We start from the raw sequence: 20,166 nt of genomic DNA on the forward strand, positions 1-20,166 counted from the left end.
ACATGAAACAAACTGTGCACAACATCTCAGATAGGATTCTCACCAAAGCCGAAACCAACGTCCTGTCTAAAGGATTTAATTTTGCAGTCGCTCCCAAACACATTCCCACGGAAACCATTATATGCGGAGTCGAATCCAGCCTGACCAAAATCAACCCTGATGACGCCAACAAAATCAGACTCGAAGTTACCAACATCCTCTGCACCAGCAAACCACCCAAAAGCAACTTACCCAAAGAGGAACAGACAGCACTACTTAACCTAAAAAAAGACACCAGCATAATCATTCTGCCAGCAGACAAAGGCAACGCCACGGTGGTAATGAACTCATCTGACTACCATACCAAATTATCCAACCTACTCCGAGACTCCACATACAAACTCATCAAGACAGACCCCACCACCTACCTGGAAAAAACCACAAAATCCAAAATAAAAGCCACCCCCATCAGTGAAGAGATCCAGAAAACAATCATTCCCAGAGAAAAATCATCCAGATGTCCCAAGCTCTATGGTCTGCCCAAGATACACAAAGAAGGAACCCCTCTCAGACCCATAGTCAGCTCCATAGGCTCACCTCTACAAAATCTAGCCAAATTTCTTGCCAAACAACTACAGCCTTACGCAAATTCCATCACCTCACACGTACAAGATTCATTCCAATTCATAGAGATCATAAGTAAACTAAAGTTACAGCCCTGTGACCTACTTGTTAGCTTCGATGTCGTATCCCTCTTCACCCAAGTGCCAATCAAAGAAGCCTTGACAGCTATCCTAAATAAATACAACCCCCCAAAACACATCCTAGATCTGACCAACCACTGCCTATCTAACACATACTTCATCTACAATGGACAAAGATACAAACAAATGGAAGGAGCACCCATGGGATCACCCCTTTCACCTGTCATCGCAAACCTCTACATGGAACACTTTGAAACCCTCGCTCTAGAAAAATCCAACCACAAACCCAAACTCTGGCTCAGATACGTAGATGACACCTTCGTAATCTGGCCACATGGCAAAGAAAAACTGGATGACTTCCTCACACACCTCAATAGCCTACACCCCAAAATACAATTCACCATGGAAACAGAAGCTAACAACCAACTTCCCTTCCTTGATGTTTTAGTCTACAAGAAATCCGACGGCTCCCTAGGACACACTATCTACCATAAAAAAACGCACACAAACCGCTATCTGAATGCACTCTCACACCACCACCCAGCACAGATCAACTCCGTAGCCAAGACACTCATCTCCAGAACAAAACAACTAGCTGACAAACAACACCTAAAAACCGAACTACACAACCTCACTAATGTACTAACAGCCAATGGATTCCAAAGAAACATGATTACCAACTTAATCCGAAGAGAGACACCCACAAAAACCCAAGACAGAGAACAAGAAAAAGGCAAAGCCCTCCTCCCATACTTAAAAGGGACCACAGACAGAATCAGCAAAGTCCTCCAAAAACACAACATCAAAACAGCATTCTACACAGACAGAAAAGTATCCACCATCCTAAGAAACCCCAAGGACATAATTGGGTTAGAAAACCAAGGAGTATATGAAATCCCATGCACCACCTGCCCCACCACATACATCGGACAGACCAACAGAAGAATAAGTGCACGCATTGAAGAGCACAAAAACTCACTCAGAAAGGGAGAACAAACTTCATCCCTGGTCCAACACTTTGAAGCCACGGGACATGAAATTGATTTTAAAAAAACCAAAACTATCGCCAAAATTGAACATTTTAACAACAGAATAATCAGAGAAGCCATTGAGATAGAAAAACGCCCCCACAGCATGAACAAACGAGATGATACCTCTCGCCTACCAGCTATTTGGAAACCTGCCTTGATTGACAGACGAGTCCCAACCACCAAGAATGATACCAGACCCAAACTCATGATAACATCACATGACATCACCACCACACAACTATTCAAAAAGCAAATCCGAACCCACAATGATAAAGAGGCACAACCACAAAACAGAAACCTAACTACAGCTGCAACATCAGCCACTTTAAACCCCTCCAAACCACATAATAAGCAAACTGACACCCACTATAAAAACATGGCACCACCACAAACACGAAGGCAAACAAAAACAGCACAACTCACCAGCTCAGGTCTAAGGCTGGCAGCTGAGACCAGCCCATCCACTCAAAACACACCACCACCCAATCAGAACACCCCCACCATTCAAAACACACTCCCACCCAATCAGAACACACATAATCCCCACCCAATCAGCACACTTCCACTCACAGAACACACCCCCTCTGGCAGTTTAAAAAAGAAAAACAAACAGCCACATACTTCTCCCAGAAGAAGGAAGCAGAAACCACAAGCCTGATGATGACGGATGGGATTTCGTCGAAACGTTGCGCCTACACCTTTAGTTCTACGCGGGGAGAAACCCGAAAAACCAAGGATCCATATATATATATGTATAAACCTCTTTATTTTTTACCTGAGGCTGCCTTGGGCTTCTGAAGCGGTAGCCATTGCTTTCCATACTAGCTCATCCCCACTTGCTCAGTTTCTCTGAGAAAGGTTATGAGCGTTTTCTCAGCCTGCCCCCTTGGCTCCTATTGAATCCTGCACAATTAGATTTGCCCAAGAGAGAGACTAGGGCAGGGGTAGGCAACCTTGGCTCTTTTATGACTCGTGGACTTCAACTCCCAGAATTCCTGAGCCAGCCATGCTGAGGGGAAAGGGAGAGGTTTCCAAGCCGAGCCATACTGGCTCAGGAATTCTGGGAGTTGAAGTTCACGAGTCATAAAAGAGCCAAGGTTGCCTACCCCTGGACTAGGGTGAGGGATAAGAAAAGAGTGGCCTCCCAGCCCAGCCAGAAGGTAAAACTGTTGAAGGCTTCTCTTTTTTAGCTCTTTGAATTGGGGCCAGATGGAGGTGACCATGAGACGGATGGGGACCTTCTTGCTGAAACAGATGTCCTGGCGTATGACTGTGCCGCAAGGTGAGTGGAGTCTTCAAAAATGAATCACTTCTCTGAATCTGATTTTTTTATTTTCAGTTTACAAAAGGAAGAGCATCTAGAAAGCATCCAGATTAAGGATGGGCAATAAACAAGACGAACCAGCCCAATCATATCACTCCATTAACAAACATTCCGAAACCTTGCATTGTTCTGGGGTGACTGCCTCTTTATGCTTATTGTTTGATACATAAAACCTGTCAGTTTTTATGAACATGTAATTAAAATTAATTTAAGATGATAATAGGTCTGTTCTGGTAATCTCTTTATTTTGAGAAACTTTTTTAAAAAAAATGCCTGGAGGGGACCGAGTCGATGATTGTTCTGCTCTTTATATAAAAACCCTTCTCAAGCAAAATAGAAAACTGACATGTTTTCTGAACAAGTAAGGATTTGTAAGTAACTAAATTGAAAGATTCCTTTTTGTATACTGTATATAATTTTTATTAAGGATTTTAATTGCAGTAGAAAAACCCTCTTATCTGTATTATTTGTGTCTTATCTATAGCAAATCCGTAAAGCATCAACTTTTCAGTCCTGGTGTCAGCAGAATGACCATTAAGAGTTATTAAAAATAACAACATACCTTATTTTAACTTTGATCAAATAAACAAACTTTATATACCTTCCTTTTACTTCCAGCAGCTTTTTGTTATACTTTTTGTTGAAGTTTACAACTACAAGGATAAAAAACTAATGCAAACCCAAAAGAATATAAAAAGTAAAACATAAAAAATAACAGAGAAAAAGAAAAATATATAATTAAAAAAGAAAAAAAATGCTCTTCCCTCCCTCTTTCCAGACCATAATTTCAGTAACTTACCGCCTTCTCTGGTACTTCAATAAAATACCTCTTCTTCCCATATCTCATCTCTTATCCCTAAATTATAAAACCTCATCATTCAGTCCCAATTAATTACCAGAGTACCAGAAATAATAACACATATGTTTTAACTTTAGTAAATAAACCAGTTTATATTCCTTTTCTTTAGGTGTCACTTCCAGAGTCACTTCTTGAGAGATGGGCGGCTATATAAACTTGATATTTTTTAAAAAAAATCCTGGAGCCCAGAGCAACAGTCAAATGGAGTTGAACTAGATGCTATATCGCAGGGGTCTTCAAACCTGGCCTTTTTATGACTTGTGGACTTCAACTCCCAGAATTCCTCAGCCAGGCTGGCTGAGGAATTCTGGGAGTTGAAGTCCACAAGTCATAAAAGGGCCAAGTTTGAAGACCCCTGTTATATCAGATGCCAATTGATGTTTTCTCAGGGAAAAGTACGCTATGATGTTTGACGAACCTGTCCTCCTGCAAGCCAGTTGGTGGTATGTCGCCTGGGCCCGGGTTTCTGGCCCCAGCAGCGACTGCGGCTCCCATGGACAAGCCTCCATTACGACGGATGATGGGTAAATTTTCCTTCCTTCCTTCCCCTTGGCATCTGTGAGACAGAGGGAGCGTCCCCCGCCACTAAATCTGTTTTCCTCTTGCAGGATTGTCTTCCAGTTTAAGAGTTCAAAGAAATCAAATAACGGCACAGATGTGAATGCAGGACAGATCCCTCAACTCCTATACAGGTAATACTATATTTTGCTTTTCCTCTTTAAGCGGCCATTTGAACCAAAAGTTTATTTTTATTTTATTTTTTTACTGAAAATATTTATTAAATGTACATTTAAAAACAAAAGTGGACATGACTCAACTTCCCTGGCTACAACACTGCTATTAGTATTACCTTATGTAACAAAAAGAAAAACAGAAAAGTAAAATACATTCTATGACGGGACAGAGTATGACAAAATGTACATATAGCATCTGTAAATTTTCTGATAAACCCTCTTTCGGTCGTCTACGTTGGACTTAAATATCTTTCAGTTGTATCCTGATACAGGTGCTAGTAAGAGGTCCTTGTGTTATCAACTAATCAATCGATAGTCATCTCAGCGTTCCTCCTTATCTCTAACCATTTGTACAAATTTTTCCAAATTTCGTAATACTCTGTTTCAGTTTTATTTTTAATCTCTAAAGTTAACCTGTCCATTTCGGCGCAGGGTAGAATTTTGTTTATTATTTCTTCTTCAGTGGGGGTTTCCTTTCTTTTCCATTTTTAGGTGTAGGCCAGCCTTGCTGTGGTTAAAATATGCAATAGTAAATAAAAAGATGCTTTGCTGAGTTTATCATTTAATAGTCCCCAAATAAGAAGGTTTCTGGTTTTAAATCAATTTTTTGTAATAATATTTCTTCCAACCAAATTTATCCGGTGCCAAAAAAATTGTGCTTTTAAACATTCCCACCACATGTGATAGTAGGTCCCTGGAAGCTTTCTGCGTTTCCAGCATGTCGGTGAGATTTTTTTATCTATTTTTGCTAGCCTTGGTGGGGGGAAGGTGCCATCTATAAAACATCTTGTATACATTTTCTTTATAGGAGGTGGCTAGCATTAACCTCCTGTTTCTATCCCACAGTGATTGCCAGTTATCTAGGGTCTATCTATACTATAACCGAAATTTTTGCTCCAGATTAGCATTGTATCTTTTACCTGTAACATATCTTGTTCTAATAAATATTGATATATCTTTTTTTATCATTTGGTCTTCTGTTGAACCAAAAGTTTAATGTGACATTCAATAATAAGGGTTTTACATTTTCATAGCAACAGTTCCTTATTTTAATTGGAGTTTTCTGGCTCTATAAATTGTTCTCCATAATGAACATTTAGTAATTATTTAGCCAATATTGTTTTTGTTCCAGGGAAGGTCTGCTTTTATGTTTGTGGGCAACTCTTCCTCCTCCTCCTCCTCCTCCTCCTCCTTCAAGGCAATCAGGGTGTTTGAACAGATATATTGCCTTCTTACAGCTGTTGAACTGCTACTTCTGAGAAATAACAGCTGGCCAGGCAGCCTTGTGAGCTCCTTGCCTCCAATAAATGCAGCTCGTTGGTCAAAAACTAGGCCATGCAAGAAGCAACATGGCGCATGGGTTTATGTCCCCCAAACCTGTCGGATGCATCGCCATTTTCTCCTCTTTTTGATTTTCCTTCTAGGCTGCCAACAAGTGATGGAAGCGCATCCAAAGGCAAGCAGCAAACCAGCGAGCCGGTGCACATTTTGAAGCGATCTTTTGCAAGAACCGTTTCCGTGGTGAGTACCCCATGTTTAATGCAATGAATAGAACTGGCTAGTGAAGAAGGGTTTATTGCATACTTTAAGTCCTTGACTTACAACATTTAGTGACCATTCAAAGATACAACAGCCCGGTGGGGGGGAGTAACTTACGACCATTTTTCACACTTTATGACAATCGCAGCATCCCCCTGGTCACCTGATCAAAATTCGGATGCTTGGCACCTGGTTGCAGTTTCCCGGAGTCACATGATCTGCTTTTGTAACCTGACAAACAAAAGCCAATGGGGAAGCCAGATTCACTTAACAACCACGTCACTAACTTAACAACTGCAGTGATTCACTTAACAACTGCGGCAAGAAAGTTTGTAAAACGGGGCAAAAGTCACTTAACAAATGTTTTGCTTAACAACATAAATTTTGGGCTCAGTTGTGATTGTAAGTCGAGGACTATCCGTACAAAATAAAAAAAGGGACATGCCCATTAAGCCCTTGGCTTTTTTAAAAACCAGAAATGTGCATTCATTCTTAAGTAATCTTATGTCGATGGCATTTTATCCCAGCAGTGGCTGAAGAAACTCAGTAGTTGAACACAGAATTTATTATCCTTTACGTTGCACGTGCTTTGCTCATAATATCTAGAAGGCAGAATATCTAGGTGGCCTTAGGGCACAATTTCTCTCCTGAGATAATCCTGCAGCGTTGATTCATTTTGACAAAAGAGAGCAAAGGCATATTTCTCATCTTCTGTCATTTTGACCTGAAGGACATGCTGTAGCTCCCTCTTTCCAAGGTACCCTTTTGTAACCCTCAGGATTAGGTAAATCCTTTTTCTGAAAAACAATGAGAGGTGAAATTCTGGGGAGGTAAATTCTGCACGCACACCCATTTTCTACAGCTGTATCAGTTTAGCAAGGAAAATTAATGTATCTGGAGGAGGAGGAGGAGGAGGAGGAGTTACCACTGTTCCTTTATAGCTAAGGGTTAAAAGCGCTCTTGAATTTGTTATGGTTGAATTGAAGTCCAAAGTGAAAATATTTTCATGGGAGGGTGTGGGGGGAAGGAAGAAGCTTCCCGACCCAACATCTTCCATGCTTTAGAGAAGCGCATGTCGCCTGGAACGTTCCTATACTTCTGTCCTTGGGATCTGCTCCTGCCCACTTTGAGAGCCTTGGATGAATGCATCCTCCTTATTGAGCCCTGCTTTGCTTTCCTTGCGATTCCTTTGGGACAGGAGTGCTTTGAGTCGCTGCTGAGCATCCTTCACTGGAGCTGGACAACCTTAGTCTTAGGCGTAGAGGAACTTCGAGGACTGAAGGGCTTCCAGTACACGGCCACCCTTCTGGATTTGGAAAGGCTGCGATTCGTCGGCACTTGCTGCTTGAGGTTACTGCGCGTCTACACCTGTGAAATTTATCCCGTTTCAGGTGAGATGCATTTTTTTTTAACCATTTCGAGTGCACTTGCTGCCTAAGGTTGAAGGGGTCTCTTTTTAGAAAAAAAAAACGAGTTTATGGTGGAACAGTTCGGTTTCATCTTAGCCAGCCGAGAGGTGCCCAAGGCTACTCATTTTGCTTCCAGTCTTTTCTCCTTCCAATCTGTAGCAAAGGCAGAGAAAACTAGGGAATTGTCTGTGAAATAAGTATGTCTGCTTGTTTTGCCCTGCTTTGGAATAAGGTAGGATATTAAACCCACCCTCAGTAGTTGACTTACTGCGTACTCTTGCCGTGTTTGGCTTCCTCTTTTGGACAAAGTGGAAAGCTTTGATTAATGGAAGGTAATTGTCTCTTTGACCTACCCAAAAAGAAGAATATACGGCCCTAAAGACTCATTGTTATTCCGATTTAGTTAACCTTCAGGTGTATCCTTATCAAAACTTTTTTTTTCCCCTGTGAGTCATCACTAACCTCTTGATTACCGATAAAGGAGAATATTTGTAGCTCCGGGTTGAAATGGGGGTGGTGGTCCTTAGGTGCTCTCTGAGCTTGGCTGTTTTCTTGCAGACATTTTCACTACCCAAACTAGGTAACAACATCAGTGCACTAATGATGTTACCTAGTTTGGGTAATGAAACATCTGCAAGAAAGCAACCAAGCTCAGAGAGCAGCACACAAGGGCCCCTCAAACCTCTTGACTGCTTTCCTGGTGTCACTTTTGTTACTGCTCTTTGCAGCCACTGCTAAAGCTGTTGTTGAAGAAAGCAGCAGGCTTGCAGACTGCATTGGGAAGACGAGAACCCTGCTGAGAAAAATCTTGTCGGAAGGAGTCGATCATTGCATGATCAAGCTGGACAATGACCCTCAAGGCTACCTCACTCAGCCCCTGAGCCTGTTGGAAGCTGCCCTCCAGGAATGCCACAATACCTTCACCGCCTGCTTTCACTCTTTCTATCCCACTCCGGCCTTGCAGTGGGCTTGCCTCTGTGATTTACTCAACTGCTTGGATCAGGTACTAAAAATCTCTTCCTTTGGCTTTCGAAATGGTGCTCTGCAAAGGATCTACTCATTTTCCAAAACCACTGAATAGCATCCGTCTATCAGATTGACCCCAACTAGGCAGATTTCTGCAGTCGTTGCTTTCTCCCTGCAGATTGAAAGAGAACACATTGCTGTTCTCAGTCCCAGTTGCCCATTGCTCCCTCATCCTTTGAAGGATTGAGTTTCCATTTTTACGAAGTCCAATAACTCTTAATGAAGCAGAAGGGACAGAGAAGAGAAAGAATGAAGGAGTTCTCCGCCGCCGCTTCCTCCTCCACTTGTGCTTTCTTCTTCGTGTTTCTTCTCCCTTGCTTCTCCCAGCACTACTTGTGTTCCATTGCCATCTTCGGCTTGCCTCTTGTCACTCTTGTTCATCTCTTCTTCTTGCTGTTCCTTCCTGGACAGAGTAATAGATTAATAGAGGGAAGGGATCTTGGAGGTCTTCCAAACCATCCCCCTACTCAGGCAGGGAACCCTACACCATTTCAGACAAGTAGCTGTCCAGTCTTTTCTTAAAGGCCTCCTGTATTGGAGTATCCACAACTTCTGGAGGCAAGTCGTTCCATTGAGTAATTGTCCTCACTGTCAAAACATGCTGCTTTTTGCCACCGAGCTTTCCCAAGTTGTGTTGGCCTAGCACGGTTTGTGCAAGATATAATGGAACAGAACTCCTCCTGTTTCTAGCTGGAAGCCGCTCATTTTGTTCCAACCTGCTCTTTCCCCCCCCCCCCCCTCAGGACATCCAGGAAGCCAACTTCAAAACTTCAAGCAGCCGGCTGCTGGCAGCTGTGATGTCGGCACTGTGCCACACCTCTGTGAAGCTCACCTCTATATTCCCGATTGCTTACGATGGAGAAGCCTTGCTGTGTTCAGGAATAAAACAGGCCAATACTGAGAATGACTCCACGCTGGCCCATCGTTTTCCTCTTCTGGTGGCGCACATGGAAAAACTAAGCCAGGTACGTCTCTTCTACAGAAATGGTCCGGCATGGCCAACACAAGTCGCAGTAGATCCTCACGATTGTGAATCGGAGATGAATAGGCTAAGACCGAGGGAGGGGCTCAAATGCGTCATCAGTCTGGAGTCCCTTCATGCCCACAAGAGATCTGAGTCCAGCCCACCTTGAAATTCATTGACTTTTATCTAACACCAGTATGTTTTTTTATTCTTGTTCAGATTCTTGTTGCAAGAGCTTGCATGCAACAAAACTGTATTCATTTGAACTGCCTTGAGTTCCTGATTTTCCTGCCCTTGTCATTTAGCTGAAGCTGTGTTTTTCCTAACTGTAGTTAGTATCTTCTCTCAAGAATAGTTGGGCCCATGTTTTCAATGATTCAGAGCAGAGCAGCGGTTGGAAAGGAGTGGTATATGTACATCAGGGGTTCCCAACCAGGGGTGCGAGATGATATTCCATGGGGGTGCAAAAACTTGTGTTTAGAAGTTTCGAAATTATAGCGTATGTGTTCACGTCATTCAAAACCAGCTATTACTTTTGTAAGGGGTGCGAGAATACATCAGAAGTGCTCTAGGGGTACGGAGTATAAAAAAGGATGGGAACCGCTGATGTACATGAATGCTTTATGTGTTTTGCACAAACGCTGCATGAGGTTAATATTAATTTTCCTCTGGAGGTTGACAGATAATTTTCTGACCTGTTCCTAGGTCAGACTCCGTCCGACCCAAGCAGTGGAAATCAGAACAAATGTCCAAAGGCACAAGCTTGAGTTAGCTTTGATAGGTTTCTGTGACCTCCCATCGTGCACAATTGGTTTAGCTTGAGACAGGCCTGCCCTCAAATCAGGGCAATTGTTGCAATCACCCTTCAACCAGTGACATTTTGTGATTTTGAATGTAGGAAAAGTTCCTTAATTTCCCATATTATTCCACTTCATTGCTGCTGCTGCTACTTGGCTGCTTGCGGTTGTCACACTGTTGTCCTAGGGCCTAGGGCCCTAGGCACTGCAAAATATATATATATATCTCTGATAAATACATACACTCTTGTGACTTTAATAACAGAATATTCATGGGTGAGTTCAGAGAGATAATTTTGCAGAGAAGCTCTTAACAAGAAAAACATCAGCTAGTGTCCTATCTATATGCCAACTCCAAAATTTAAACGTATGTGACCTCAAGGTATACCATTCCCTCCAGACTTGATCATCCCTTCTTATTTAACATTTGTAACCTGCTGTGATTATTATTACTTTATTTTTGTGGGTATGAGTGGGGGTGTGTGTCAAAAAAGATGGTAGCCATGATGATATGATTGAAATCCTGCCCCTTTCTGACATCCATCGCATGTGTGATACACCTAAAACGAGGTGCATCATTTCCATTGTGGTGTTTGACACTTTGACCTGTTTGACACCTCTCTCCCTCCGCCATGCCTCCAGTGAGCAAGTACACATACCTACATAGTAAGGAGGTGCTCAGTTCTACTGCTCAGGTCTTTACATGTGTCCTAAAACCTCACAGTTTAGAGTTTGACTTCTGAATACATTCAGTCCAGAATGGTGTTACATTATGGATCATTTTATTAGAATTAACAGAGTTGGAAGGGACTTTGGAGGTCATCTAGTCCAATCCCCTGCTCAAGCAGGAAACCCTATACCATTTCAGACGAATGGCTGTCCAGTCTCTTCTTAAAAACTTCCAGTGTTGGAGCATTCACAACTTCTGGAGGGAAGCTGTTCCACTGGTTGATTGTTCTCATTGTCAGGAAATTCCTCCTATAGTTCCAAAGAATCTTTGTTCTTGTTGTTTCTCCAGAGTGAAGAAAATATATCTGGGATGACAAGTTTTCGTGAGGTGCTTGAGAAAATGTTGGTGATTGTGGTGTTACCTGTCAGGAATAGCCTTAGACGTGAAAATGAGCTGTTCTCTGCACATCTGGTTTCTAATACCTGTGGATTACTTGCAAGTATTGTGAGCGAGCTCACAGCTTCTGCACTGGGGTCTGAGGTAATAAGGCTCACCAACTCTAACCTAACTTTTTATTTACTTTTATTCATGTATTCATTAAATTTATTTGCTGCCTGTCTCACTGTGGGGCTATTCTAGGTGGCTTGCAAGAATAAAAATGGGGAAAAAATGAAAATAACTTGAAACGTAACAGTAGTAAAGTAATGGAACAATAGAATAAACGATGAAATGTTTTCTTCTTTGTTGCATAAATCCCAACATCTGGCCCTCCGTTGTTCGTGAAATTTATTGAGATGACGGCCCCAAACGCATAATTCTAGCATGCTATTTTTTTTCAGGGTCTGCTAAGGCGGCTGCAGAAAAAGTGTACTGTGTGCATTCCCATATTAAATGTAAACACCATTTTCTTAACGATGATTTTACTTTGGCTTATTTTATTCCAGAAACAAAACACTTCAGGTTTGGTTGTGTTTTGCCAGGACATTTTTTTAAAAACTGAGGGATTATCAGTTCCCAGCGTTAATTGGAAAAAGGCCTGGCTGCCTAACTTCCTTCATGGTTATGCCAGAAGCATAACCTTACCTCAAATCATGTGCCGTCAAATCTTGTCTTCATTTTGACTGTCTTCTCTCCAGGCCGATGGACTCAGCTCTCTGCATTCTGTCAAGTCCAGCCCAAACCGATTTACAAAAACCAGCCAGGGCAGGAGCTGGAACACTGGAAACGGTTCTCCCGATGCCATCTGCTTCTCCGTGGACAAACCAGGAGTCATCGTCGTCGGGTTCTCGGTTTACGGCGGAGGCGGGATCCACGAATATGAACTAGAAGTCCTGGTGGATGATGTACGTACTGTGCGCAGAAAGAATCAGTGCAGCCTCTTTCTGTGAAAAACCTCATTCAGGATCAGGCTGATGTTGCCTTGGCTCTTAACCCTGGGGCGAAATTATTTGAATTGGAGTACAGGCATAGTCCTTGACTTACGACCACAGCGGAGCCCAACGTTTCCGTTGCTCAGTGAGTTAAGCTGCTAAATGAGTTTTGCCCCATTTGACAACCTTTCTGGCCCCAGCTGTCAAGCGAAGCACTAAAATTAAGCTAGTAAAACGCTTGTTCAACAAATCTGGTTCCCCCATTGATTTTGCAAAAGGTGATCCCCGGGACACTGCGATCATCATAAGTACGAGTCAATTGCCAAGCATCTCAATTGTGATCATGCGGCCTTGGGGGGGTGCCGGCATGCTCGTGAACGTGAAAAAACACTCATGTCACTTTTTTTCAGTGTCGTAATTTGGAACGGTCAGTAAAGGAATTCTTGTAAGTCAAGGACTACTTGTATTGCCTCCTTCCTCTTTCTCTGTTTATTAAGCCAGTCTGTTGATCTGCAGCATTTGGGAACCTGAACTGTGACATAAAATGGTGGATTGGGATAGATAGATAGATAGATAGATAGATAGATAGATAGATAGATAGATAGATAGATAGATAGATAGATGATAGATAGATAGATACATACATAGATAGATAGATAGATAGATGATAGATAGATAGATGATAGATAGATAGATAGATTGATAGATAGATAGATAGATAGATAGATGATAGATAGATAGATAGATACATAGATAGATAGATAGATAGATAGATAGATAGATTGATTGATAGATGATAGATAGATAGATAGATAGATAGATAGATAGATAGATAGATAGATGATAGATAGATAGATAGATAGATAGATAGATAGATAGATAGATAGATGATAGATAGATAGATAGATAGATAGATAGATAGATAGATAGATAGATAGATAGATAGGCAGGCTGGGGAAAGGAGAGGCAGTCCTTTGCCTTGGAAGAACTGAGGCTCAGGATTTGGGGTGACCAAGCTGGAAATGATCTGGATCAGGATGACTCTTTGCCTAATGATTGCAATGGTGGATTGACTTCATGAAGGCAACAGGGACTGCTGGAACTGTCGGCACTAAGCAGAGTGGTTTACAGGTTGTTTCGCTTAATGACTGCTTCACTTAGTGATGGGAATTGCCAGTCCCAATTAAGGTTGTTAAATTCAAGGACTACCCATAAGAGAAAAATACATAAAGAAAAAGCAAGATAGCAAAAAAAGTGGAAAAAAGAAACGAGTCAGAAAAAAATAAGAGACTTTCGACCTTCCTTTCAAGGGTTGCACAACAAACTCACGGCTCCTCCTCCTTCCTAAGTCTCATAAAAATTCCTTCAGCCTCTTGTTCAATTCTTTTCCACAATTTATTTCTCCGCTGTGGGTGTTTCAGTTTTTCTTCATTGTTGCGCGTAAAATCTTGCGGAAGTTACCATATATAAAATCAAATCATCCATTTTCTAATTGACTAACCCTAGGTCCTAATAAAAAGAATTCTGGCTTCTTCTTAGTATTATTTTTTAAAATTCTTTGTATAATTATGTGTACTTATATCCTCTTTTTTTTCTTTTGCTCTTTCACAAGTCTGCCATGAATGGTGAAATGTCCCTTACTTTTCTTTTCACATTCTCAATATTGACTAGAAGTAACTTTATATATTTTAGATAAAATTCTCTAGAATTCTATGCCAACGGTACATCATTTTGTAAAAATTCTCTTAATTTATAACACAATGCGAAATTCATCCCTTCGACCCATATTTTGTCCCATCGATCTAACATTCTTAGCCCAATTTGTTGTGCATTTCTCAAGTTGTTCGTCTTCTGTTTCAAATCTCAGCAAAAGTTGTATACATTTTTGCAATCACATGTTCAATTATAGCAAGCTTCTTAGAAATCAAAACATATCTATTCTTGAGAAAGAAAGATCAATGCCTGTTGGAATGAACGAGTGTGTGTGTGTGTGTGTCACCATCATTCTAGCCACGGTCTATCCACTGCATGAAGGCCTCTTCCACATGTTTCCAACCAATATGGTCCTGAGCTTTTTTTACCAACTTGGTCCTTGTTGATGTTGTTGATCCATCTTTTTTAGGTCTTTTTTGTGGATGATTTTCATCAAGTGGGATCCATTCTATGACTGCCTTGGTCAGCCTGCCATCAGTTGTTCTTGCTATGTGACCATTTCAATTCTTTTACTCTCTTGATGTTGTATTCTCTAATCCGTGTGCAGGTCTTTCTATCTTGTCTTGTGATGCCAGGCATGGATCTTTCCATGACTCTTAGTGCCACTTGTAGTTTTTGTATTGATTGTGCGGTTAGTGTCCATGTTTCACTGGCATATGTTAGAGCAGGTAGCATACACCGATCGAAAACTTTTTAGGAATAGGGAGAAGTTGTTCTTGAAAATTACACTTAGCTTACCAAATGTCTGCCAGCCACATTTAACATGCCATTCAATTTCCTTTATTGTATCCTCCCATCGAGATCCATTGACCAAAATATACGTAGTGATCTATTACATCTAGTTCTCCAGATATATATATATATATTTTCTTTCTTTAGTGCATTTATTAAACATAACCTGGCTCTTTTTCAGGTTTATTTTTAAGTCAAATGGTTTTCCTGCTTTGTGCAGCTCTTGTATGGGTCTTTATAACTCTTCTGGGTCTCGTGAGAAGAGAACAACATCATCTGCAAATCTTAAGTGATTTAAATAGGCGCCACTGATTTTTATTCCTTGTGTGTGTGTATACATACATACATACATGTAGATATACACCATTGACCACCACCATGGTGGTGCAATGGTTAGAATGCAGAATTGCAGGCTAATTCTGCCAACTGCCAGCAGTTCGAATATCATCAGCTCAAGGTTGACTCAGCTTTCCATCCTTCTGATGTTCGTTTGTTCATTCATTCATTCATTCATTCATTCATTCATTCATTCTCTTGAATCACAATTTGTATGTCTCCATGTATGTGGAGACAGGCACTCTGTACTCCCTAGTGTGCAGACGTATGCTTGCCTGCCTTGTTTACATTCAGATGTTATAGGGTACATTTGTTGAGGAACAAAAATACAGTTGATGAGTTTCAGTAGGATGGTAAGTTCAGACAAGTTATAGAATTGGGGTGTGCTTTTTCTTCTCCCTCATGTTCTTTGCTGGGAATCAGCACCGTCTTCCTTTCATATAGATATAACAAATCTATTTCATGCCTTTCTGTGTGTGCTGATGTGTGTGCATATTTGTTTGCGAAGGGGAGGAGAAATTGTTAATCCCTAGGAGCATTTTTAGTAGCTGCACTGAATTTACCATATCGTGGACTTGTGTGGGAGCCATGAAACTTTAAGCTAGTTTTTTTTTAAAAAAAAGCGTATGCTTGTAGGGCAGATGTTCTCACTTTTTTACTGTTCATTTGTATTATCGTTATTAATGCTATAGCTGCATTAAAATGATCTTTTAAATTTAGAGTGATCATACAGGAGATTCAACTCATTCCCATAGATGGACATCTCTAGAATTAGTTAAAGGAACATATACCACAGACGATTCCCCAAGTGAGATGGCGGAAATTAAACTTGACAAAGTCGTTCCCCTGAAGGTAAATGTATTTTCCTGTGAAAGTCCAAAATCTCTTGAAGACCAACACTTACAACACCTAGCAAGTTAATTTCTGGTTTTACTTCTGAACAGCCAAAGCAGCCGTGGGAAACTTAATTCCTTTAGTGCAATATTGTTCTTTCTTTAAGATGTTTAAGGTCCAGGGAATGTGGCTGGGAGCATAACAATAAAATGGATATGGTGGGCCAAAATTAATACTCCAACTTTTGAATTAGAGAATTATGCAAAATAGATGTGTTAAATGACTACCTACTTTTAAGTATTACATAGTTTCAGACAACCCACTGAGTCTCCATGACCAAAAGTTGGTATCATAACCCCTCCTCCCCAGGGATCTGGGAGGGATGTCTTTATGGACCTGCCCCATGTTTATTTTATTTTTTTATTGGTTGATTGATTAATTAGATTTATATAGCCGCCCATCTCAGCAAATGACTCTGGGCAACTCACAATTCAAAACGTTTATTACAATTAAAAATTTAAAAATATTTTAAAACGCTAAAAGTAAAAAAAAAAGTAAAAAAGCATTACAATGGTAAAAAAACAAAAACATTAAACTGCCTAAGTCGAAGTACATACCAAAAGAAAATATCGGAGCATAGCCAGATTTTTAGAGCTTTATAGAAAGCTAACAGGGATGGGCCCATGCCAATCTCTGAAAGGAGGTTGTTTTGCAGAACAGCAGAAAACAGATGTAATTCAAAGATTTCTATGCCTCATGATAAATGGATTAATAATGGTGTTTCAGCAAGAAGAACACTGTAATGATTGACATTTAAAATAGCTCCTTTTTATATTTTAAAAACACACATGCTACCTTTGTCCCAAATGCGCTTTTTCACGAGGCAACTGGACTTTCTTGTTTTTCTCTGACGCTGTTTCGCTTCTACAAAACGTTTAAAAAACAAAAACAAAACCCAAGAAAGTCCCGTTGCCTCGAGAAAAAGCGCCTTTGGGACAATTATGACTTTGGTGACTGAGAATCTCCCTATACCAGGGGTAGGCAACCTCGGCTCTTTTATGACTCATGGACTTCAACTCCCAGAATTCCTGAGTCAGCATAGCTGACTCAGGAATTCTGGGAGTTGAAGTCCATGAGTCATAAAAGAGCCGAGGTTGCCTATCCCTGCCCTAGACGAATGCTATCTTTAAAATTCTGTGTTAAAATAAATGGAAAAGTTTACCTCAGTTCACTTTGGCATGATGTTTGAAGGAGAACGTGAAGTACGCTGTCCGTCTGAGAAATTACGGGAGTCGCACCGCAAACGGAGACGGAGGCATGACCACTGTCCAGTGTCCGGATGGCGTGACCTTCACTTTCAGCACTTGCAGTTTGAGCAGCAACGGCACCAATCAAACCCGGGGTCAAATTCCACAGATCCTTTATTATAGGTACCCATGACAAACGAGTTTTATTGGGTGTTATCTTTAAACACAACCGAGATGAATGCGTTTCAATGAATGTGGTGGTGTGTTGGTGATTTCTAGGAAAATGTATGTAATTTATTTATTCGATTTGGAAGCCACCTGACTCTAAAACGGCTATGGGTAGCATTTAGAAGAATGCCTAATAAGTGCATCCATGTGACACTTTGAAGCAAAAAATCTTGCAAACGGGAAGATACATCAGCATATTCTTTTGCCCTGCCTGCGCCTCAGTGGCCTGGAGTTGAAGACGCTCGCCTTTCACTCGGAAGGTTCAGCATTCAATCCTCGGCATGACCAATTTTCTCTATCAGAGTGTTGTGATTCAGGGTCAGCCTGTGGGTTCGGCAGTTGGGTCGGACGATTCAGAGGAAGAAGAGGAGGAGGAGGGGTTTGGAGAGCCTGCAGAGGACAGTTCTGAGGCTTCGCAGAGTTCTCTGCCAGGCCCCTCCCATCTGGTTACTACGCAGACCCAGCTGTGTGAGCCTGACAGCGTGGATGAAGATGTCCCACAGCTGGCCCTCTTCAAGGACGCCCGACAGGAGGCAGTCAATCAGGAGTAAACAGAGGAAGGCAATGGGGCACCTCGGAAGGAGGCAGAGAGAAGCCACTCCTTGAACTGTTTAAAAGGGGAATGTGTGGGAGGGCTGGTTTGCTGAAGGCAACCGTTTGAATAGCTCCTGTTTTAGTGGTTTGTATTTTGTTTTGCTCAGTTTGCTCTGTTTTGGATCTGTTTTGTGTAAATAAATTTGGCGGGCTTACCTCCAGCCTTTTGCCTTTTGTAAAGGGGTTGTCCCTTCCTTTTCTGCAGGGCCGGTAGTAGGCTGGAACAGAACACAGGGCGCAAAGAAAAAAAATCTGCTATGAACTCCATGTAGGTGTCAGGAAGGGCATCCAGCCAGTAAATACTCAGCTCCATTCTATCACCCCATTCACCACCCCAAAGAAAGGTCATTAAAAGAAAAAAAATCTTTTGTGCTGCCTAAACAATGTTCTGAGGAGGGTTGCGTGTCCACACCTGAGTCTACTATGGTACACTTTGTTTGAAGACTTCTCTGACTGGCTTTTTTTTCCATTTTCCAGAAGCGAGTATGATGGAGATTTGCAATCACAGCTCTTAAATAAGGCCAACGAAGAAGATAAGAATTGTAGCCGAGCACTTTCTGTTGTGAGTGCAGTGGTTCGAGCGGCTAAAGATCTCTTACACAGGGCTCTTGCTGTAGATGGTAAGAAGGTGTTTTAAATTCTCTTAAGAACCTCAGAATGAATTTGTTCAGTCTCCCAACATCCAGGCAGTGAAGAAATTCAGCACCAATAGCAGGAGGCACATCCCTTGCCTTCCTTTGGAGGGGAAGGCTTAGAGCTTCTTGCTTCCAACGTTTTCCACATGGCAATCTAGAAAATAATAGAAGTTTAGCTTTGTTATCACCAATGGTCAGTTAATGATGTCTGAAATAGGGAAATAAGAGGCATGGAGTGTACATTTTGTCTTAAGGTGGAGAAAAAGGGGACAGGTGGAAATAACCAGAGTTGTAAGTGTCTATGGAGATTCTCAGTCATCCAGGTCATGGTTGTTCCAAGGGTGCTTTTTCAAAAGGCAACTGGACTTTGTTTTTTCCTTCGAAGATGTTTCACTTCTCATCTAAGAAGCTTTTTCAGTTCAGTTCAGAACTGAAGAAGCTTCTTAGACGAGAAGCGAACTGTCTTCAAGGAAAAAGAAAGAAAACCCAGTTGCCTTTTGAAAAAGCACTTTTGGGACAGCCAGAATTGTAAGTACTGGACTTCCCTAACATCCAGACTGCAGCTGTTGCTTGAGTGAGGGAGGGTGGATTCAGTGGAGAAGGGCAGCGAAAGAGAAGCCAGATAGTCTCTGTATTAATGAAGCTCCAATAAAGGAGAATACTTGTCGCTCGGGGGTGAAATGAGGGGTTCTTGATGCTCTCTGAGCTTGGTTGTTTTCTTGCAGACATTTCATTGTCCATACTAGGTAACATCATCGGTTCTAGTGTATCATCAGTGTATTATCAGGGATAATGAAACATCTGCAAGAAAACAGCCAAGCTCAGAGAGCACCAAGGGCCCCTCATTATTGAAGCTGAAGATGAAGTTTCAATGACACAGTGCAGGGACTTAACTATTTCAGTGAGTCCCTTCATAAACAGTCTTAATGCTTGAACCATCTTTTCATTTGTAGCCGAGGACATCCCTGAGCTGCTGAGTTCGTCCAGCCTCTTTTCTATGCTCCTTCCTCTGATGATAGCCCATATAGAACCTGTTGCAGCAGCTATTCCCAAGGTGCGTTCAAACAAGTCATAGGAGTTTTAAAGACCATGAGAATGAACCTAGACATGATATCATGTTTACTCTGCAGACATCTGGTTTTCAGATTCTTACATTCCAGAAGGACAGATTGCAATTGCTCATCTGTCTTAAATCTGTTGCGATTTTTATCCCTTCCCAAGTCCTTGCCTTTATATTACGATTATACTTGGAAAGCTTCCAAAATGCAATTCAAGTGGTGCTTCTGTTTGGTGGCTGCAAACTACAGGCTTTTTAGATGGATTTTTAGGCTTTCACTATTAAGAATCAGGACTGAGTATTTCCTTGTTTCAGCACAAAGTCCTAGATTCAGCCTCCTTGAGAACCTGTTTTCTGTGTCCAGGACTCAAATCTATGATCTGT

General features: G+C 41.5%; 1 protein-coding gene across 1 annotated transcript in view; it reads left to right on the forward strand.

Annotated features, from left to right (window-relative positions):
* Positions 1–20,166, forward strand: part of MYCBP2 (MYC binding protein 2) — a 150,102-nt gene that overhangs the window by 53,258 nt on the left and 76,678 nt on the right. Inside the window, 13 exon segments of the mRNA XM_083362364.1 lie at positions 2,905–2,996; positions 4,287–4,421; positions 4,506–4,589; positions 6,056–6,152; positions 7,369–7,561; positions 8,308–8,582; positions 9,349–9,570; positions 11,385–11,576; positions 12,173–12,379; positions 15,908–16,039; positions 17,273–17,451; positions 18,568–18,710; positions 19,679–19,779. Of these exon segments, the coding sequence (XP_083218490.1) occupies positions 2,905–2,996; positions 4,287–4,421; positions 4,506–4,589; positions 6,056–6,152; positions 7,369–7,561; positions 8,308–8,582; positions 9,349–9,570; positions 11,385–11,576; positions 12,173–12,379; positions 15,908–16,039; positions 17,273–17,451; positions 18,568–18,710; positions 19,679–19,779 (2,052 nt within the window).

The sequence above is a fragment of the Vipera ursinii genome (genome assembly GCF_947247035.1).
Source record: "Vipera ursinii genome assembly, chromosome: 4".
NCBI lineage: Eukaryota > Metazoa > Chordata > Lepidosauria > Squamata > Viperidae > Vipera > Vipera ursinii.